Source organism: Pseudophryne corroboree, chromosome 1 (assembly GCF_028390025.1).
Source record: "Pseudophryne corroboree isolate aPseCor3 chromosome 1, aPseCor3.hap2, whole genome shotgun sequence".
NCBI lineage: Eukaryota > Metazoa > Chordata > Amphibia > Anura > Myobatrachidae > Pseudophryne > Pseudophryne corroboree.
In genome coordinates, this window is record NC_086444.1 from 1147076483 (window position 1) to 1147097679 (window position 21197).

The following is a 21197-nucleotide window of genomic DNA, read 5'->3' on the forward strand; positions in this document are numbered from 1 at the left end:
TTTTATAGTTTTTGGAATGTGTGTTCCTGCCTGCAGTGATCACTTTCTGCCTGTTGTATGGTATAATTCCGCTACCTGACCTTACAGCTCAATTGACATCCAAACAAAGATGCATTGTGCTATTTAACTAGATTTTCTTAGCCAAGTTTAAGACCAAACCAATAATGTTTCTAACAAGGGCCATCACTCTATGAGAAATCTGCCTGTCCAGTCCTCCTCCTCGTCATGTCTGTGTGTGCAGTTATTGGGAGCCATAGTCCCATCTTTCAGTCTTTACGTTTTATATGTTTTGCTGTCAGCCCCGGAGTCGTATGAGAGTTTTCAGTCTCTGCTGAGTGGGAAGTCTGCTGAGGAGCAGCTCGTCATCCTGGAGAGGATTCAGAAGTGTAACCACCCGAGTCTGGCTGAGGGGAACAAGACCAAACTACAGGTGAGAGATTTGCTCATCCATGTGACCTGTTGTGTTCCAGGGAATGATCAAGTATGTGGTGAGGCCAGTACTCTGGCTGTCTTTAAATTATCGGAGTGTAGAAACTCTACCCCCACCTTTTGCACTGCCAGATATTTGTGTTTTATTGACGCATTGTAATCCTGTTGTGATCACAAAGAACTTGTTATGACTTGGATCATTTTGCAGAAACTCTTTGGTTTTCTTCTGGATTATATCATGGACTTGGCTGGCCAGGAAACACCTGATCTGTGCACTGTTGACAAGATGATCATGTAAGTAGTCTGTCTAAAGTTTAATCCTCTGTGACGCCCTACAGCAGGGATCATTTCCACCTCCCAGCACCAGAACTTTATAGCATTGATTCTCCAGAATCTGCTGTGATCCACCCAGACCAGTGGTTCCCAAACTTTTTTGAATCACAGCACCCTAGATTATCAGAATTTTTTTTCACGGCACCCCTAGGCCAAAAGTTTCTTGTTGAGAAGTTTAGAATAAAAATATTAACTTAAGTAAATTATGTTTATATGTCATCCTTAGGTTCAATTATGTGGCGAGGAACACGATTTGCTTCTGTTTGTCCACATATTTTATGATTGGTAGCCACAATCACTAGGTTTGCTTATTACATTGACAATAAATAGTTTGAATTGATCCTGGATCACCAACCTGAGGCACCCCTGCAAGTGTCCCGCGGCATCCCAGGGTGCCACGGCGCACAGTTTGAGAACCACTGACCCAGGCTGTCATTCATCAGTTGTGTCCTTTCTAAAAAATCTAAAAAAATGCCCAAGTAGTTGGTTTTTATTTAATTTTTACTACCTTCCGCGTTGCGCCAGTATATTGCGCATCCCTTTACTGCGTGAGTATTCCCCCGCCTTGCTGCAGTGTATCTTACAGTCTGTAGTCCCTACCACACAAAGACACGGTTCAGAGAAGTCAATAAACCTACAGATGTTTCTGGGCTGTGAGAGGAAGCCCGAGCATGTGGGGAAAACACACAAACTCCCTGTCTGCATAAACGCCAAATGCTTACAATTGAATAGGAGACAATAGAGTGATATATAAGGTACAAGTGCATGATTTTAGGGGGGATTTAAAAAAAAAAAATTAAACTGGATACCTTGTTTGAGTGGAATGCAGTTAGAGTTGGGGGTGGGGGGTTAGGTTTAGGAACTAGAGGGGGTTAGCTCTAGTAGCTACCCCCAGAGGGTAGGGGACGGGGCAGGGTAAAAATACCCTACCCAGGATCTTCAATGTCTGGTTGCTGATGGCAGTCATGTAACCGCCAGAATGCCATACCGAACCCGTCTGAGTACTGTATAGTCTCTGTCTGTAACGGATTTGCGGTTTGGTACAAACACAGATATCTGAATTTCTCACTGTAAATTGATATCTGTAATCTGGTTGTTGCACTAAATATTTTATTATCTCTCATTTATAAAGCGCCACAAAGTTTCTGCAGCGCCGTGACGGGTGATCATGAAAACATATCAGAATAACAGTGTGAGTGTAATATGTGACAGCTAGCCATAGCATAGGTGCGGAGCAGAAATCGAAGCATTACAGTAACATCACACTGGAGGCGAGAGACAGGGCTGTATAAGACCACATAATGACTATTACAAGCAGGCAGAATAAAAATGAATGGATGCAATTTCAACCAAATGCCCTGTCAGGCAGGAATTCTGCCTAACTCAGGGACATGATAGTTGTGTAGGATAAGATTAATGGACACTGGTTCAGCAAATTGCACACACAACCAGTTGTGGGGAGGTTGGATAGTGGATAGATGTGAGATGTTAGGTAGAGAAGATATGGAGGACGTGCATGGTTACCGGTCCCTCAGGAACAATCTAAAAACAAACTGAGTTATCTTCAGTTCTAATAAATGTCCAAAATGTTTATACAGACAAGTAAGCTTTTAGGTTTGAGAGAAAAGGCTGAATAAGTGTTGCCATTTGTGTTCTAATAGAACTTGCTATGTTTCTCTGTTAATATTATCCCTCCTTTTTTTTTTCGTTTCCTACATCAGCCCCCTGTACAACTTGTGTCAAATGTTTCCGGAAGCTGCAGCTAAATGTGTGCGGGATGCTTTGCAGGACATTGCTCGTACCTTGGATGAGATGGTTGAATCCAAAGGCCGTACCGCCTATCCAGCATTACATGTGGTGCGTATCTGAGACGCTCTTGCTGTCACAGTTTTGGGTAGATCTACTTGACGTTAGTGAACAGTGTTTAGTTACTAAAGTGCACCAGTGACCTACTCACAATGGAAGCGGACATTTTGTGGAACAATATTCATGATTGTGCAGCCTATTGACTCACTAGGATATAGGCTGAGACAAGACCACAAAATGGCTGCCTTCACTTTTTCTCTAGGCTCCTTTATGAGGTTCGACTTTTAACTTGTGAATCTGTACAGCTAGAGTTCCACATGGTTTGAATGGCAGTAATGGTGATTCCCAGTTGTCCTGTTTTAGCTCCTGTACTTCAAGATTACAGCCATTTTATTCCCCACCTCTGATTTCTGGCACCCAGTCGTCACCCCAGCCGTAACTGTGATGAGCCAGTTACTGACGAAGGTAAGAGTCCACCATCCGCTTTCATTTCTCTTTTGTTTTGCGCTTGCTTGCTGTTGCACTGTCCTGCTTCCTGTATCGTTGCATTGTGAACGTATTCTAATTGCACAGGGGAGGAGTGTAATAGAAAGGTTTTTCTTTCGTTAATAGGGGACACTGGAGACCATGGATATAATGGAGCTGCAGGAGTCCTGGGCACCAAGAGTTAACTTCTGTTTGGAAGCAGCAGTTCAGGGAAGCCATTTTGTTTTCTTTGGTGCCAAGGAGCTGGGCATGTTTTATGAGGCTGCCTAAAGCAGCATGAATTTTTCTCTTTATTATTTTATTTTCACTCTGCTCTGGGCTGTCGCTGACTACTCAGTCACCCTATTACGGCACTCTGGCGAGCAGGTCAGTGTCACCGGCCACCTCCTGTAGCAGTTGTGTCCAGACTCGGGGAAAGGTAAGCAGCTCCCTGCACTGGAGGGGGGGGGGGGGGAGGGGAGGGGAGGGGAGAGAGAGGGGGAGGGGTGGAGAGACTTCTGCCTCCCCTACACCTCACTTGTGTGGTGCCAGGTTGCCGCCTATCCCTTTCCTCGCCTATAGGTGTTGGATGTTGTGCCTGTTCTCTATTTCTGAGCACTTCAATTGTGTGTTTGTGTGCCAGTTGTTGCTTTCACTACTGCTGCTTTGTCTGATCTTACCTAACTGTAATAAGGGTTACTTACTGCACATTTTACCAAACAGCAGAAGATAGCAAGCAGTTGTTTGTTTTTGTTTTTTTATACTCACTGCCTATTGTTATATACATGTAAGTCCATCTTTGCAGTGTGTTGTTTTTGTTATGTGCCTACTTATTTGGTTATTAGTAGTTGCTGCACTGTGCTTGTGGCCTTCCAGTAACTTGCTATCACACTGCCACTTATTCTTTTATTTGTGGTCTCAGTATTCAGTGCTCTTGCCCCCACACAACCACTTCATGTGGGTCTGTGCATATTTGTTATACAATGGTACTATGTGTACCAAGAGAACCTCTGCAAAGGCTTCACAAGAGAGGGGTGCTCCTGTGCGGCGCACATTCACTTGCAAAACCTGTAAGGAAAACTTTTTGTTTTACACAGGAATACACTGGTCTTTGTGATCCATGCTTTGTGGGAGTCACGCCCTGAGGTAGTTCCCTCACAAGAGCCTGCGTGGGCAAACTCCCTGTCACTGGCCATGCAGGAGCTGGCTTCTCAGCTAGGAGCCTGCTGGCCTGCTCTGCCATTGGCAGCGGCTACTGGGTAACTTCAGCTGGCCACTGCTCAGCCCACTCATGGAACCACAACCACTTCTCTCAGAACAAGCCTGGGTTCAGGGTTTGTCCCAATCCAGGGTCTGGTTGAAGTGTCTAGCTTTCTACAACACATGCTAGAGCCTTCAGCTAAGAGCAAGCCCTCCAGGTGGGATCATTTCACGCCTCCATTCAGGCTATGAATCTCAGTCATAGTCATCGACAACTCCTCAGATCTAGAGGATGAGTGCTCACAGACATCGGATGTTAACTCTTACTCAGCTCAGGATGATTGCTTGGCCTAGGTCAACATTGATGCTCTGATAAAAGTAGTTTGCTCTGCATTAATGACCAAGGCAGGGCTCGACAAATCCCAGGGGCCAGGTAGTAATGGCCCCTAAATTTTCTTTCCTAGATTCCAGATAAGGGAGGGAGGAAGCAAATCCTCTTCAGCCCCAGCTACCCAAGCGGAGATTCATGGGAGTACCTGTATTGCAGTGGCTATTTCATGCACAGTAATGCATGTGCTGAATGTCCATCCCTGCCTGTGCTGACTGCTGTACCTGTCTGTCCTGGCCCACGCTCTGCCGTCTCCAAACTTCAGCTGCATATGGCTATACGATATCCGTGCCTATGCGTGGCTGGGGATTGCGGCTTCGGAGGGGGTACTGATTTGGCCACAGGGTGTGATTGGGGGGTGGGTGGGAGGGGGAGTGTTTGCCCGGGAGGATTGCTTGGGAGGCCTGGTTTGCCTATGGGGCCCCCTTAGTTGTGTGGCCTGGGGGGGGGGGGGGGGGGAGCTGCTCAGTAATGTAGCTGTTTTCTCAGGGTTTTTTTGCGTGTGTGGGGTGGGTTGGATGACAACAGTGGTCTGGCTCCTACACTTTCATCCTGGCACCTAGATTTTAGAAAAAGTTGTCAAGCCCAGTACACAGGATTTCCAGTGTCTTGCCAGCTTCTGAAAAGCCCCTCTTCGAAAGAGAAAGAAAGAGTCTCTGGGTTTCCCTCCCTCTGCTCAGCTGGAGGTTCTCCTGGCAGAGGCCTGGTCTCATACAAACAAGTAATTCCTAGGGTCAAAACTGATATCAACCTGTTATCCTCTCCTTCCAGTGGACAGGAAAAAGTGGGACTCTCCTCCCCTGGTGGATGCGCCCATTTAATGCTTGGTTAGCTTAACCACGCTTCCTATTCCAAATGTGGCCTTCCTCAAGGAACCCACAGACAAGGAGTTGGAAAATTCCCTAAAGTCAGTTTTTGCTAATTCAGGGGCGGCCCGAGTACCCAAAGCTCTAGGTCACTGGACTGATTCTCTGGAAGATGGGCTTTGCTTGTGTAGTCTTAGGTCCAACTTCCTATCCATGGCATCCTCTCCTCTGAGGTTTGTGCTTCGTCTGTAGCAGCCAAACGGGCACTATGGCTTCGCATCATGCAGGTGGACAGTGAGTCCAATAAGGCACTGGAGGCTCCTACCCTTCTCTGCTGAGGTTCTTTTTGAACCGGAAATGGATAAAATCATTGCCACCGTAGCGGCTTCTAAGACTGCCTTCGTTCCTTTGTCAGTTCCCAAAACCAAAGGGTTCTCCTTTTGCTCTTTTTGTCTAGTGGTCAGCCTTCCTCTAGATCTCAGGGCTCTTCCTCTAAAAGTCCAAAGGACACCAGGCTTGATGAGGTCTCTGCCAGGCTCCTAAACCAGCCAGCCAGCCTGTGGCATGTCTGGACGGCTCACCTCGGACCTCCAGTGTGGGCGGCCGTCTCTTGCTCTTCGCTGACGCGTAGCTGGAAACAACTTCTGATGCTTGGTAAGGGGCATCATGTCCCTGGAGTATTCCTTAACTTTCCTGGAACACCCTCCAGTTCTTTTCCACTGGTTTACCAGTCAGCATCGGCAAAGCAGCCACCTCAGGGTTTTCATCACGAGCCTTCCATCCTCCAACATGATAGTCCCGATTCCCCGTACCCAGAGTGCAACAGGGTTTTATTCCAACCTGCTTCTCGTTCAAAAACTGGATTGTTCCTTCTGTCCCATCGTGAGCCTGAAAACTGTCAATCTGTTCCTCAGGGTTCCCAGGTTCAGGAAGGAATCGTTATGCTCCATTGTGCAGACCACTGAACCAGGTGATTTTATGACCGCCTTGGATATCCAGGATGGTTGCTTGCATATTCCTGCTTGGGAGGATCATTAGAGGTTCCTTCGGGCAGTACAGAAGGAACATTTCCTGTTCCGGGCTTTATGTTTTGGACTTTCTACGCACCTTGTGGGATCACGATGGTCATGACTTCCTCCAGTTCCTGATCCGATCGTTCCACCACCAGTGCACAGCCTCGATTCACTTATGTATGCAGGTTTTGAGCAAGTGAGTCTCCACCTTCATCATGGTGGAACTGTTTTCCCTCTATCTCAAATCTCAGACGATGGTTTTGTCCTGGGATGTGCGTCACTCTCTGTTGTGGTGGCTCCAGTCCTCTCACCTGGATGCCAGTCTCTGCAGCTGTAAATCACATCATCCAGGGGTGGTGGTCAGATCGGGAACCAAGTCTAGCGATCAACTTCCTTGAGCTTTGGGTGGTTTACTACATGTTTTATCAAGCCCTGCCCTTCAGCACAAGGTGCAGGTAGACAACACGACCACAGTCGCCTATATCAACTACCAGGAAGGTACCAAAAGTCAAGCCCCCATGCTGAAAGTCAGCATTGTCCTCCGGTGGGCAGAGCGCTTCCTTCCATCCCTGTCGTAGTTGTACATTCGTACATTCCGCAGTCCAGAATTGGGAGGCGGATTCTCTCAGCATGCAAGACATACTGTACTCTCAGGGAAATGGTGTCTTCACCCCAAGTAGGTCCAGATACAGATTCGCCGCTGGGGTTGTCCGAACATCGACTTCCATCGACGGGTCCTTCGCAGGTTGAAGCTGGAGGGCGTCACGACCATTGTGGTTGCGCCAGACTGGCCCTGTACAGCCTGTCCATCGCCCCCATGTGTTGCCTTTCTCTTTGGCCAGAGGGTTCTCTGATTCGGTTATCCGGACCATGCTCTTTGCTGGGAAGCCTTCTTCCAAGGGGATATATTACCGTGTTAAGTGGATCTATTTTGAGTGGTATTCTGCTAATGGCAGGGATCTCTTGATTTTTCACCTTTCCAGAATTTTGGCTTTCTTCCAGGCTAGCTTGGATCTAGGCCTTCGCCTTGCTTCCTTAAGGTGCAGGTGTTTGCCCTTTTGATCCTATTCCAGCACAAGGTGGCCCATTTGCCGGCGGTTCAAACCTTTTTGCAGGGGGTCCTACACATTCTGCCGCCTCTTATTCCCACCGTTGCCCCATGGGACCTGACCTTGGTGTTAAGGGCTCTTCAGGAATCCCCCTTTGAACCGTTGACCTACATAGATCTGTGTTGGCTAATATGGAAAAAAAAAAATTCTTCTTAGCTGTTTTGTTTGTCAGCACGCAGGGTTTCCTCATTTTTCACCTTGACTGTGCTTTCCAACATACCCATCTGGACTTTTTGCCTAAAGTAGTGTCAAGTTTCCATATCAATCAAGAAATTGTGGTACCTTCTCTTTTGGCTTCAGATTCTGGTCCATCTCTGCTCACTCTTGACGTGGTCTGGGCTCTCTATTTTTGTAAAAACAGAGACATTCGCAAGTTTGATTCATTGTTATGATTCCAGTCAGTGTCTCTGTATGGCTTCTAAACAGACTTTGGCCTGCTGGTTGCGCCTTACTATTTATATGCCTCTCTTTTGGCAAATCGACCAGTCCTGATCTCGGTGAAGGCTCATTCCACTAGGTCTGTGGGAACCTCTTGGGCACTTCGCCATGGGACCTCTGCGGAGAAGCTCTATAAGGCGGCCACACGTTGATTACGTAAATTCTACAGCTTTTGACGCCTTCACCTCTGCCGAAGCAACTTTTGTGCATCTGGTCCTCCACACAGCACAGGAGTGTTCTCTCCCATGGTCTCCAGTGTCCCCATTGACGAAAGGAAAAAAAGGGTATTTTTTTTCTTACCTGTAAAATCCTTTTTCTCCTTCATCCACTAGGGGACACTGGAGCGCAGTTACAATGGGGGAAATAGTAGGCAGTAACTGGGAGCTGGCACTTTAAAACTCAAACACTGTGGCTAGCTCCTCCCCTACTATGTCCCCCCTCCAAGCCAGTCTTTGTTTTGTGCCCGAGGGAGCTGATCACTCTTGGGTTTTCTCTGAAGAATTTTTTTTTTCCTTTTCTTTTTCATTCTTACACTCACAGACTGGCAGCTCTGCCACTGCCAGTCTGCACCGCGGGAGCTGCCGGCGGGGTCCCATCGCAGCTGCGTGCGGCTTGGGATGGGCCCCGGCTGAAGGAGACACTGAGCTCTCCGGAGCTGGCCGGACACCGTTGCGTGCAGCGCGTGTCGGGGCCGCTCCGTCGGCAGAAGATTCCGGCAGCGGGCAGCAGTGAGTATATGCGGCCGGACACCGCTGCGTGCGGCGCGTGTCGTGTCCGCTCCACCAAGGCGGTGAATAAAGGGGTGAGTTGTGGATTTCAAGTGGCTATGTACTGCAATCTTACATTAACTGTACTTTTATTATGTACTTTGATTTATTTGAATGCCCCGGCTCTCCCGCTCCACCCGCACTTAGGGCTGGTTCCGGCGGCCGCAGCTCACACTCCCCACTCCCCCCGCGCTTAGCGCTGGTCCCGGCGGCCGCGGCTCGCTCCCCTCGCACGGATCCCCGCTCAGCGCGGCTCACAGAGATGGCACGGGGATCGCGCTGGAGGCGCACAGCAGGTTTATATCTGGCGCCTTTAGGGAGGGGGGCAGAGCTTAGTCCCGCTCTGCTCTGCCGGGCTCAGCGCCCGCTGGTGGCCATTTCCCAAGGCTGCAGCGCGGGAAGGGGAAGCAGATCGTTGTCCTTCGGCACAGTGAGAGCGTTACAGTGGGGACAGGGGGCACTGGGGGCACCTACACTTATTATAGCTGCCTGACACTGCACAGTAGCGTGCAGGATACCTAGGGCTGCTGTGGCTGCGCTTCTCCCTGCTCTCACCCCTCCCTCCCATTCTGCCTATTGCTGTGTGTGTGTGTGGGGGGGGGAGGGTGACAGCTTGGTGCTGCTATGGCAGGCAAAGGCTGCAAGGCAACACAAAAACAGAGTCTTCATTTATGTGAGGATGGTGGGTCAGAACCATCTGCCCAGCCCTCATCAGAACCCCAGAGCACCCCTGCATTGACATCACAGCTCACAGAGGTTATGTCCCTGTTGACTGGGGAACTGAAGGCCTCTAGGGAAGACAGAGAGGCGGCCCGTTTCCGACAGCGTGTCCCGGTACCGGAGCCAGAACCAGCATGGGCTATTTCCCTTGAGAAATCAGTCAAAAGGCTCTCCAGGGCAGTAATCCCTTCCCAAGCCCCGTGCTTTAGTCGCCCCCCCCCCCCCCTCCCCCACACAGGCTTCTAAAAAGAGATTGCTAGCCTCCGTGTTGCAGGATTCTGACGATGATATGCCTCAGTTAGATGAGGCGGGGGTAGATGTACAGGATACTGATAACGATCAGGTGTACGAGGACTCTGAACCAGTAGCTCAGGGTATAGAGGCTCTTATTACTGCAATTCGCTCAGTATTTCAGGTGGAGGAGATGGAGCAGGACGCTTTACGGCCTTCAAGGTTTGGCACCAACCAATGCTTGCCGGTGACTTTTCCAGTTTTGGAGGAGCTGGATGCGCTTATAACGACAGCCTGGAAGCATCCAGACGCGAAATTTTAGGTACCACGAAAAATGTTGTCTTCCTATCCTTTTCCCGCAGATAGCAGGACGCGTTATGAGACCTCTCCGATTGTGGATCCTTCGGTGTCTCATCTGTCCAAAAAGACGGTTCTGCTGGTTCCTGGAGCGACTTCGCTTAAGGAGGCGTCAGATAGGAAGTTGGAATCCACCTTGAAGACTATTTACTCGGCGGCGGGAGTATTACATCGCCCGGCGCAGGTAGGTTGTTGGGTCAACAAGGCGATGGAAGCTTGGGCGAAGCAATTGTCCTCTGGAATTCGGGACGATTTGCCGGCGGATCAACTGATACAGTTGGCGGAACACATCCGTGAATCAGCCCTTTATCTTTGCGAGGCTTCCAAGGACATCTGTATTCTCGGAGCTAGGATTTCCGCTTTAGCAATTTCGGCCCGCAGAGCTCTCTGGCAGCGGCAGGCGGATACGGAATCCAAAAGGGCAGCAGAAGCGTTGCCCTTTATGGGAGAGGTCATGTTCAGTAAGGGTCTGGATGCCTGGATTTCTCAGGCCACCGGAGGTAAGTCGACTTATCTTCCTTCTGCTTATCCAGCCCCTCGCAGGCCATATAGGGGTCCCTCCTTTCGATCCTTTCGTGCCCCTTCCAGGTTTCGAAGCCAGGCCAGGGGAGGAGCTTCCGCCTCCCGTGGCCATAGGGGTAGACGCAGAGGCAGAGGTTCCACAGCCTCAACCCAGTCAGAGGTTAAATCCTCCACCACTACCACCGCATGACGGGCTTCACTCCCACCTGGTAGACCACAGGGTGGGCGCTCATCTGTGGGACTTCAGGAAAGTCTGGGTACAGTCCTGTCCAGATGCTTGGGTCAGGGATCTCATCACTTGCGGTTACAAGCTCGATTTTCAGACCCGACCGCCCCAGCGTTTTTTTACCACCGGTTTACCAGTTTCCGACAACAGAGGAGTTGCCTTACAGGCAGCGGTCCAGAAGCTTCTAACCGTAAAGGTACTGATCCCTGTTCCCTCTCATCATCGGAAACAGGGCTATTACTCAAGCCTGTTTCTCGTACCGAAGCCGGACGGCTCGGTCAGGCCAATCTTGAGCTTGAAGGATCTCAAACCATATTTGAGGGTATTCAAGTTCAAGATGGAGTCCCTCCAGTCTGTTATTGCGGGGCTGGAGCAAAACGAGTTTCTGGCGTCCTTAGACATCAAGGATGCATACTTACATGTTCCCATTTGGCCTCCTCATCAGGCTTTTCTTCGGTTCGCGATACAGGCCGCTCATTTCCAGTTCCAGGCCCTTCTGTTCGGTCTCTTCTGCTCCCAGATTGTTCACAAAGGTCATGATGGCCCTACTTCGGAAGCAGGGTGTGACGATTGTTCCCTATCTGGACGATCTGCTAATAAAGGCAAGCTCGGCAGACCTGTTACTTCAGAATATCCGGATGACGCAGGACCTTCTGTTTCAGCACGGGTGGATCCTGAACTTCCCGAAGTCTCACTTATGCCCCTCACAATGGTTGCTGTTTTTGGGGATGATTCTCGACACGGTCCGTCAGAGGGTTTTCCTTCCTCAGGACAAGATCCTGTCTCTGCAGACGCTGGTAAGATCGGTACTTCGACACCGCCGGGTGTCAGTGTATCTGTGCATTCGCCTTCTGGGAAAGATGGTAGCGGCGTTCGAAGCTCTCCCGTACGGTCGCTTCCACTCTCGACCGTTTCAGCTGTGTCTTCTACATCAGTGGTCAGGATCTCATCTGTTCCTTCATCAGCGGGTGACGCTATCTCCAAAGGCACGGTCGTCGCTTCTCTAGTGGCTCCAGTCGGCACATCTGTTGGAAGGAAGGTGGTTCGGAGTGTGGGATTGGACTCTCCTCACCACGGACGCAAGTCTGCGAGGCTTGGGGGGGCAGTGACCCTCGAACATCGGTTTCAGGGGCGCTGGTCGACCCACGAATCCACTCTCCCCATAAACATTCTCGAACTACGGGCAGTATACAACACCCTACTTCAGGCGCATCACCTGCTGCGCGGTCAGAGTTCAGTCCGACAACGCCAGACAGGTAGCGTACATCAACCGTCAGGGCGGCACTCGCAGCCGTGCGGCGATGAGGGAGGTCACCAACATACTTCTCTGGGCGGAGGAGTATGCTCTGTCCTTCTCGGCGATATTCATTCCGGTAAGCCGATTATCTCAGCCGACAGGACATGCACCCGGGAGAGTGGTCACTCCATCCCCAGGTGTTTTGGCAGTTGGTCCGCCGGTGGGGAAAACCACAGATCGACCTCATGGCGTCCTGCCTGAACCATCAGCTGCCTCTTTATTACTCTCGAACGAGGGACCCGGCGGCGGCGGGCGTGGATGCCCTCGCGGCTCCTTGGAATTTCTGGTTCGTTTACCTCTTTCCTCCTTTCCCACTGTTGCCTCAGGTTCTGCAGCGCATCAAGAGAAAACGCTCTGGTCCTCCTGGTGGCTCCAGATTGGCCGCACAAGGCTTGGTACTCCGCCCTACACCTGTTGTCGGTAGCCGAGCCTTGGCCCCTGCCACTAAGGGACGATCTACTGCAACAGGGTCCTTTTTTTTATCCAGACTTACGCAGGCTACGTTTGACGGCGTGGCTGTTGAGAAGGCCATCTTGAAAAGGAAGGGGATTCCTCGTACGGTTATACCTACTATGCTTCGGGATAGAAAGTCAGTCACTTCTTCTCACTACTACCACATTTGGAAGGCCTATGTGGCCTGGTGTGAACGTCGAGTGGTTTCTCCTTCGGTTTTTCGCTTAGCCCGCCTTCTCAGTTTTTTGCAGGCGGGTTTCTCAGCAGGCTTAAGACTAGGTTCACTAAAGGTGGAGGTCTCTGCTCTTTCGGTTTTCTTCCAGAAAAAGTTAGCCTTGCTGCCGGAAGTTCAGACTTTCTTTCAGGGGGGTTCTACGAATACAGCCTCCCTTTCGCCCTCCGACAGCACCATGGGACCTCAATCTGGTCTTCTCTTTTCTGCAATCCTCGTTGTTTGAGCCTCTGGAGTCAGTGGAGATGAAATATCTCACCTGGAAGGTGGTTCTTCTCCTGGCTCTCGCTTCAGCCAGACGGGTGTCGGAACTTGGGGCTCTTTCTTGTCGACCTCCTTACCTGGTGTTTCATGCTGATAGGGCCGAGCACCGTACTCGCATGTCTTTTCTACCTAAGGTGGTATCCGATTTTCACATCAATCAGCCTCTTGTGGTTCCAGCCCTCTCCGTGGACTCTCCGGATTTGAGATCATTGGACGTTGTCAGGGCGCTCAAGATCTATGTGGATAGGACTTCGGTTATTCAGAAGTCCGACTCTTTATTTGTTCTTTACGATGCTGCCCGCCGTGGTTGGCCGGCTTCTAAGCAGACTTTGTCACGATGGATCCGGCTGACAATCAGACAAGCTTATTTGGCAGCTTCTCTGGAACCTCCGTCGTCAATTTCAGCGCACTCTACGCGCTCTGTGGGGCCTACGTGGGCGGCTGCTCGTGGGGTCTCCATGACTACTTTATGTCGGGCGGCTACTTGGTCGGGCTGGCATACGTTTGTCAAATTCTACAGATTTGACACTTTTGGGGCCTCTGCATACGCAGTTTGGCCGAGCGTTTTTACAGGACTCTCATCGCTCTCCCACCCGTCTTGGGAGCTCTGGGACGTCCCCATTGTAACTGCGCTCCAGTGTCCCCTAGTGGATGAAGGAGAAATCAGGATTTTGGTACTTACCGATAAATCCCTTTCTCCGATTCCACAGGGGCCACTGGACGCCCACCCAGCGATGTTTCCTCCTTTTTTCGCTTAACTGTTTGCAGATCACTCTGTGACTGCTTGTTTGGTTCAGGTTAACCTTTGGTTAGGTTAGGTTCCAGGTTTGTTTCGTGTTATCCTGGTTTACATGGCGGCGTTAACCTCCTCTACTTTAACGTTAATTTATTCCAGCTCGCCTCGGGCACAGTTTTACGTAGACTGGCTTGGAGGGGGGGCATAGTAGGGGAGGAGCTAGCCACAGTGTTTGAGTTTTAAAGTGCCAGCTCCCAGTTACTGCTTACTATTTCCCCATTGTAACTGCGCTCCAGTGTCCCCTGTGGAATCGGAGAAAGGGATTTATCGGTAAGTGCCAAAATCCTGTTTTCCTGGGTTCATAGGGGACACTGGATGCCCACGCTCATGCCACTAGCCGGATGGGGGTTTCATAGTTCCTGCACCCAGTTCCACTGCAGTTTTTGTGCCGCTCTTCTCCGTTTCCTGGTCCCTGGGCTTGTCAAGTATAACTATCTTCCCTGGGTTGGGGACGGGGTATAGGGGAGGAGGAGCCTATGCTACTTCCAAAAAGAAGCAAATTCTTTGGTTCCCAGGACTCCTGCAGCTCCACAATACCTATGGTCTCCAGTGTTCCCCATGGACTCGGAAAAAACGATTTTACATATAGTGTAAGTCAAAAATCCCTTTTATTGTCTGTGGTCAGTACATTCTCATGCCTGGCACCTGCATTTCTATGCAGTAACAAGGCTTCTCTGTTTCAGTGTCCTGTGTCGTCGCTAGAAGATGTTGCTGCTGGCCTGTTTATCTGCTGCATGTTCCTGGAGTACGTGTCTCTGTCTCGGAGGTTTATACCAGAGTTGATAAACTTCCTCCTGGGAATCCTTAACTTGGCAACCCCACGCCAAGCCTCCGTGGGTATGTACCCTCCTGTATTCACATTTGCAGGCTAATTGTGTATTGTGAATGTGTACCGACATGTTTACCTCTATGAAACTAGCGGCGTCTAATTGAATATAATTGAATTAAATATTATAGCCACCTGTATAATTTCAAAGACAAAGCATTTAGGTAAAATGTTTATGAATAAATGCAAAATGGCAATAAAAATGTATTAACCAAATTTATAATAAACAATTTGCAGAAGGTTACTTCACATGTCATAGGAAGAATCATGAATTTGATCTCTTCTTTACAGCTGTAGAGAAAGAAAATGCAGGTGCACACTGTATAGTACCGAGCACTGCTAATCAGAATAATTATAATAAACTCTGCAATCTAAATAGAGCAAAATCAAGGGGCTTTGCATAATATTTGGCCATGAAATATGGGCCCACCAACCAACGTCCAGGTGTCCTCATCTGGTTGGTTCCTAAAACTAAGGTTCAAGTCCAGGGCACGGGACTTCCCCCAGCTGTGTGTATGTGACCAGTTTCCTTCTAACACACAGGAGAATCTTGCTTAGCTGGAATAACCGCATGCAGTTTAACAATAATAATTCTGTGCCGCATTTGTGGTCCTTTCTGTTTACATTAATGTTGGTCGCAGATCATGTGTGTGTGTGTGAGTGAGTGTATTGTGGCCTATAAACATTTATATTTGTCAGGCACTTATCTTGTTCTAGATCGCCCTGGACCCAGCAACCAGCTGCACAATGTTCATAGACATTTTACATGTTTATATAAAGCTTTCATTTCTCATAGCCATTAGCTGTATTATGTTATTATGTGTTCACATTCTGCTATACGCGTTCATGTCACTGCTTGGAACAATAAACACCATTTTCTCTTTCACTCCGTGCTCGTCATAAACAGGACTGCGCCCATCTGGCTGGCTCGTCTGGGAAAGCTTTTTACAGTTATTAAATTCTTTTTTTTTTTTAATGAATATATTCTCTGTATGCTTCACATATAACAACATAAACTCTGCTCGTTTGTCATATCCAACCCTGTCCAGCTGCTGTAGTAAGGAATACATGTAAGTGAAATGATGAATAATAGTCCGGCTCCTACACCTTGGTCCCTGGCTCTCTGCTATCCTAGGAGCCTGCTGCATCAGCCAATCAGATTAGATCCAAATGTTGCATTGTGATAGACTGCCAGCTCATGGGGGCAACCGCTTATTAGTGTGATGCGAGTAATTTCCTGGCTTGTTGTGACATTTGTTTCCATTTAATAAAGACAGCCCTGCAATTATAGTGTATTTCAAGTGCTAGAGTACTGTATACGGGTTGGGTATGGGTGACCGGTGGTTGGGATACCGCCGGTCACCATTCCGACGCCGGGATCCCGGTGTTTAGATTTCCGCCAGAGGGAGCACAACGAATCCCCTTGCGGACTCGTTGCACTTGCGACAGGTTCTATTCCCACTCTATGGGGCATGCCGACTGTCGGCCTTTCCACCGGGTGTTATCCCTACCGGCCATCACATAACCGCATCCCCTGTATATAGCATATATATGATCTTTTAGAGATAATGGGAAGGTATGTCATTAACATGCATGGATAGAATGTCAACATTCACAACTGATAATGTCGACATTGGGGTTAGGTTTTGGTTAAGGTTATATAAAAAGTACATGGTATTTCTCATGGAACTGCAATTATGCCGTCTTCCACTCACTTTGGGGAAGATATATCAAGCCTCTGGGAGAGATAAAGTAGAGAAGTTGCCAATGTAACCAATAAGCTTTTAACTGTTAAATAAATGACATTAGTAGCTGATTTGTTGCTTTGGGCTACTTCACTTTATCTCTCTCCAATGCTCGATACATCTCCCCCTTGTTTCTCATCCTATGTTTTATCAGCGTTCAGTAGAGATTCACCAGTTATGTGGATGTTTAATGACTTTTGTGGAAACCTATTGTATTAACCTCTAATTCTTTTTTTAATATATATATATATATATATATATATATGTTATTTTTCCTTTTCCTTTCAAAATGTTGGTTTCCAGTTCCTGTTTACATAGATCATTAGCAGTGTTACCAGACCACTCCGGTTCCTGATATACGGTTTAATTACACAATAATTGACCAGTTTCCCTGGTTTATACTTTACTATCAAATCATGAACAGATAGAAAGTACTAACCAATCATTCAGATTTTGTGTCATTATATTCCCTCCTACCTCTGCCATGCTCTCTACAGTAATTATTCTGTACATCGCTCAGGGGGAATCTAAATGCGGGCAAAGGGTGCATCTCTCGGCCCTCTGTGGGTGTGAGCGGTTTTATGCGAGTTCAGTGTGCCGTAAAGTGCGGCTGTTGCCTTGCTAATTCGCAGACGCGAGAACTTCGCCTGTAATTAGATTCCCCCTTAATCTTTACATGAAGTTACTGATTGGATATATTGGGCTGTTTATGACTTGGATAATCCATTTCAAGGAATCTACATGTATGTTTATGAAACGTGTATTCTGAAACAACGTATAAATGGCGGTACTGGCAGACTGAGAATACAGTTGGGAACACTATGTAGTGAGTCTGTGGAATCTGGTACAGGCAAAAAAAATGGTAACCCAAAGCAGCCAGTAAGATTCACTTTTATTAGCAATGACTGATAACTTGTTGTCATTAGTTACAGCACCTGTTATCTGTGCACCAGTTGTCATACATCTTCCCCCGTACACATTGCTTCTAGTTGAGTATGCTTATTTATCTCGACAGGTTACGTTATTGTTCCTCCATTTAAACTCCATGGGAAATCTTCCGAACTACTGTTGCTGGAGAGTACAGCTGGTGTAGAGTCCTGGGTGAAGACCAGCCTGCCACTGACGGCAATAAGTGGCCTGAGCACCAAGAGCAAAACGGAGATCAGTCATTTTAAGTGAGTATCTCTCCTGGTTATTCTGGAAGAACAGTCGATCCTGGCCCTTGTTGCTGTGTTCTCCCAGTTTGAAGAATCCCAGATACTTGTCCTTCATATAATGCCACAGTAATGTTCTCATGTAGATGCTCACCTAAGTCACCAGCCAACATTCATTAACAGTTCAATGATTCTCTTCCACCCCAGTCCATTTTTCCGGTGAACCCTTCCTTACTTCTACCGGGCTTTGTCAAGAGTTAGTCCAAATATGCGGTACTTTAGAAGATTCCCATGTTCTGAGAGTTTGTGTGGCTGGTTTTAGCTTTGGCTGTTATTTTTATTATGTTTTTATTGTATTGATCTGTGGGCTGTTGGTCACCCATAGGCTGACGTGTGTGGCGGTGAGTTTGGACCTGGTAAGGAGATGTGTGGACATGTATAAATCTATGCCAGCTTTCCAAGAGACATTTAATCCTATCGCAAAGCTTATCCGTGAGCATCTACCGCGAGTCGCCTATCCTCAGGGAATCCAGGTAAAGAGTTTTTCTACTTCAGCCGAAACTCACGGAACCTTTAATAATGTTCAGTAGGACTTTAGTAAATCTAACATGCCTGGTTAAAAGTTCTGTAACGTCCCACCTTTGTGGTGTTTATATTCTAATGGTATTTGTCACTTGTCTTCTATAGCTGGTTAGCATAAGCTCTCTTAGCCGCAGTCTAGCTTTTCCTAGAACTGATAGTGCCATGTATACTTTGTGTTGAACGGACCTTTTTCTTCTGTCATATCAGGATTTGTGTGACAATATACTGGACGAAATTGAGAAATACAGCAAGAAACCCTACACACCTCTTATGTTTGAGAAACAGATGCCAGTCGCAATGAAAATGTTCACCCCCAAAGTTATGCCCGTGTGAGTACGCTACTGTATGTCAATTAAGAATAGGCGTCTTTAAATGTCATTCTAGAGAATAAAGTATTTGCGTGTTTTTTTTTTTTTACCAACAGTAAGGACTATTCATGATTATGCCCCTTTGTGCTTGAAGTTCATATGAATACATCCTATCAGTTTCATGGGTAGCAGTGATGTCACTGGGGCCACTAGACTGCAGCCTATCGGTTCCCTGGGTAGCAGTGATGTCACTGGGGCCTCTAGATTGCAGCCTATTATTTCGTTAGATACTAACATGCTCTAGAACAGTGGTTCCCAACTCCAGTCCTCAAATACACGCAGCAGGTGATGTGGTCTGCACAGGTGAGTCAATATATTTTGCTGGGTCAGCAATTATCCCGCCTTTTGCCACTTTCAGTCTCCAAGGCTTAGTAAGTAGACCCCATAGGCCCAAATGTAATAGGCTCTGATTTGTTGGTCATGGCGCTATTCCAGTGTTATAGGCCCTAAATTTGAAGTGACAATTTTAAGACCAAAACAACCAGGTTTGCCTTAAAACTAAATGCCGCTTTAAACATGGCGCCAGTATCGTTGGAATCGTGCCTGGCCCAGCAAACCCGGAAGCCTATAACATTTGGGCCTTAATCCAGATGTTCTACCAGTATGCAAGTACTGTTCATTTCTATACTTGCCCTTCTAATGAGCCACTGTGGAGACATGTATTTGCCACTCTGCCTGTGCTGTTTCTCACCACTCTTCCCCCCCCCCCCCCCCCCCCATGGCAGGCTGGAGTTCGGCAAGAAGCAGGGATGTAACAGAGTGGAGCGAGAGAGGAAGAAACTGATTCACAAACACAAGCGGGAGTTTAAGGGGGCCGTTCGGGAAATACGCAAAGACAACCAGTTCCTGGCTAGAGTGAAACTCTCCGAAAACATGGAGAGGTGAGTGCTACTTGGATGTTGGCTTCATGTTTGTCTGTGTTCTGCCCAACCATGCCATGACTGGGCATCTCTCCTTTCCACATTCTAAAATGGACTTCTTCATTCTAATCCCCAGGGACGTGGAGAGGAAGAGGAAAGTGAAGGACCTGTTCAATAGTCTGTCAGCGCAGGAGGGTGAATGGAAGGCCATGAAGAGGAGCAAAATTAAGTGGAAGTAGCGAGGACTGTACATGGCCAGGGTTATGGAGAAGACCTTCTCTATGATGCCAGCCTGTGACAGACTGGTTTATCTGCTGTCTGCCCCGGTCTGTGGGCAGTTTATGATTTTCTTTCCATTTTATGGGAACAATTATTGTAATGGTTTTTCAAACTCTTTTTAATATTTTTAGTGGGGTCATTAGATACCTGGAAATGTGTTGTATAATGGGACAGTGCAGCCTGGGAAACGGCGTTTATACCCATTGTATACACCAGGGGCTCTTCCTGCGGAGAAGGGGCTTCATATAACAGCTGGTTTGTAATGTGGTGCGTAACACGCAGAAAATACGAGGTTTCCACTTTTTGCGGAACTTATTAAAATGACTGACTTTTCTTGTGAAGAATTGTGGCACAGTTTATAATCTATAATAATGTATTGGCTGGAATATAATGTTAGTATTTATCAATTTTTATGTGCGTTATAACCTGTGGTCTACGGTTAGATGGTGTTCCTGTCCATTATGAATAACCATATCCATTGGAATGTCCACAGCAACAGAACATTTCAGAAGATTGGTGCCCTGATCTTGTCCATAGCATTGAACTGTCCACATGTGTCAAAAGGATGGGGGGGATTTATATTAAGCCTTTCTTAATCGTCCACTAGGGGGCACAGGAGTAATCATTTGGGGGGGGGTGTATATTAAGCCTTTCATAATCATCCACTAGGGGGCACAGGAGTAATCATTCTGGGGGGGGGGGGGGGGATGTATATTAAGCCTTTCTTAATCGTCCACTAGGGGGCACAGGAGTAATCATTCTGGATATAGGTTGGATAAGCGGTTTCTGGGCACCAATGGGTTACTTTTAATTACCCAGCAGCCCTCGGGTGTCCTGTCCCCTATACCCCGCCCCCTCACCGGGATCCGGCAGTTTCTTATTGGTGGCGGCAGGAGCTGGCACCGTCGGAGGGGCTTAGAAGAATCTGGTTGTATTGCTGTTCGATGACACGGAATGAGTTACATAGCAGAATGAGCAGGGTCCCCCAGCAGCACAGAGTAATACTACAAGGCTCAGGTACAGCTGATGCAGGACGATTAAGCTCTCTATTATGTATCCAACTTAAATGATATAATAGGAGTTAATAAAGAATTTTAAAATAAATTGTGGTAATTTGCTGACATGTAAATATGTCCATGATATTTGCTAAGAAAAAGCCAAATATTATTAAAGGTAATTACACAGTTCTGACAGTATTACTGGCAGCATGTGTGGTGTATAAGGGCTTGTGATCAGACGAAGTTTTCTCTTATAAATAACAATTTTTAATAATGTATAATGCCAAGAGAGATGAGGCAATTCCATTAAACGGGGTGGTCACTGTGTGTAATTCCAGAAGGCACATTGCAGCCAAATGCATTGCTTGCTTTTCCCATAGAAGTGTACAGGAAAACTAGTGACGTTGCAGTTATCATATATGGCAGATATGTATGCAGCTGAGCATTGCATCATAAAAACATAGAATTTGACGGCAGATAAGAACCACTTGGCCCATCTAGTCTGCCCCCTTTTTTTTTTTTTTATAGTTTTT

At 47.7% G+C, this 21197-nt stretch overlaps 1 protein-coding gene across 1 annotated transcript in view; it reads left to right on the plus strand.

The window, feature by feature from the left end:
* The window catches only part of NOP14 (NOP14 nucleolar protein), a 42071-nt gene extending 22061 nt beyond the window's left edge, over positions 1-20010 (plus strand). The window contains exons 9-18 of the mRNA XM_063924388.1: positions 300-430; positions 638-723; positions 2484-2619; positions 2932-3033; positions 14536-14689; positions 17439-17598; positions 17963-18110; positions 18367-18488; positions 19253-19408; positions 19524-20010. Coding sequence (XP_063780458.1) covers positions 300-430; positions 638-723; positions 2484-2619; positions 2932-3033; positions 14536-14689; positions 17439-17598; positions 17963-18110; positions 18367-18488; positions 19253-19408; positions 19524-19626 — 1298 coding nt within the window. The 3' untranslated portion in view covers positions 19627-20010. The remainder of the gene's footprint in view (positions 1-299; positions 431-637; positions 724-2483; positions 2620-2931; positions 3034-14535; positions 14690-17438; positions 17599-17962; positions 18111-18366; positions 18489-19252; positions 19409-19523) is intronic.
* The last annotated feature ends 1187 nt before the right edge of the window (positions 20011-21197 follow it).